General features: G+C 31.6%; 1 protein-coding gene across 1 annotated transcript; it reads left to right on the top strand.

The window, feature by feature from the left end:
• The first annotated feature begins 139 nt into the window (after positions 1-139).
• On the top strand, positions 140-1437 carry LOC140966393 (uncharacterized). The gene is made up of 3 exons (XM_073426692.1): positions 140-452; positions 592-741; positions 1111-1437. The coding sequence occupies exons 1-3, from the start codon at positions 384-386 to the stop codon at positions 1249-1251; spliced, it is 360 nt and encodes a 119-aa protein (XP_073282793.1). The 5' UTR covers positions 140-383; the 3' UTR covers positions 1252-1437.
• The last annotated feature ends 11 nt before the right edge of the window (positions 1438-1448 follow it).

Raw genomic sequence — 1448 nt, 5'->3', positions numbered from 1 at the left:
TTAATTAAATTATTTTAAAAGCATGTTTTATTTTTTAGTATTTTACATAAATTTATTTAAATTTTTATATTGAGGATAATAAATTTCATTTTATTTAATTAATGTATTGTTATTATTTTTATTCAACTCTTTTAATTAATTTTTGACTAAACACCTCAAAATTTTTGGGCGTTAAAATATTTTTTCCCGTTCTTGATAAATCCTATTTACTTAACATTGTTTGAAGAAGTTTGTCCATTTTTTAATCTGACCTTACTTTGTGATTCAGTGAATGTAGTTTTACTATCACAACAGAGATAGTTTTGCAGATAATTACACGTTTTTTTTAGGCTGAAGAAGCTCAACACTTGCGCCGGTTGCAGAAGAGAAGAAAAGCTGAAAGTATGCGTTTGATGGACATGAAAAGAAGACAAAAGGAACGTATAGAGGAAATGCGAAGTACTCAAAAGAAGGTTAGCAAGATCCTGTTTTTTTAAAAAAAATTCCTTTTTCTTTGTCCACTTAATATATATTTTGTGTTGTGTATAGCAGCCAGATTTGTACGATGATTGTATCTTTATATCAATGTTGATTAATTCACTTTCTTTCTAGGATGAGGAAAATATGAACTTGAAAGAGGTAATTCGCGCTGAAGTTAGGAAGGAGCTTAATAAACTGGAAATGGCATGCCAAAATATGTCTTCTCTTTTGCATTCCTTTGGAATCCAAATAGAGGGTTGGCCTAATCCATCGCCACAAGAGGTAGTTTAGCTTTGTATGGCATGCTCATTTTTTTGAAAGCTTGTGCATATGTGGGTGGTGCTGCGTTGGTGTCCTGTGTATGCCTTTTCCTGTAACATCATTTTAGTTCCCATCTGATCGAAAGTTTATCCACAAAGTTTGCAATACATACTTTATCTTTTCAAATGATAAATTTGTGTTGAAAAAACTTATGATTTGCATTCTAAATTTAAGTACTTTTTTGAATGCTTTATGTGAAAATCTACTTGATTTTGTTTCATCGGAAACTTGAATTACTTTTAAACCAAGTATCCGAAATGGAGTTTTGCATGCATAGTTTAGTTGATACTTCCATCAAATAGATTAATAGACGTTCATCAATCTTTTCAGGTACAAACGGCATACAAAAAAGCTCTGCTTACCTTTCATCCAGATCGAGCCTTGCAATCTGATATCCGTCAGCAAGTCGAGGCTGAGGAAAAATTCAAGATTGTCAATCGTTTCAAGGAGAAATATGCATTTGTTCTATGAGACTTCGGTGAGTCTCAGACATGTTTATATATTATAAGTTCCACCAAATTCTTTTGCTTACAGTTCCACGGTAGGAATTAGCGATCTCAGGTTCGATTCGGCTACTTCAGTTAGATGCCTTAAGCATTAACATCCTTTTTGCAGAAAACACTTGTTTTGATGTAAGGTTTTTTTTTTTTTTTTTTTTTTTTTTTTTT

Source organism: Primulina huaijiensis, unplaced genomic scaffold (assembly GCF_012295235.1).
Source record: "Primulina huaijiensis isolate GDHJ02 unplaced genomic scaffold, ASM1229523v2 scaffold205914, whole genome shotgun sequence".
Taxonomy (NCBI): domain Eukaryota; kingdom Viridiplantae; phylum Streptophyta; class Magnoliopsida; order Lamiales; family Gesneriaceae; genus Primulina; species Primulina huaijiensis.
The sequence above is the reverse complement of the archived record's forward strand: the minus strand, read 5'-3'. Positions and strand labels throughout refer to the sequence as shown.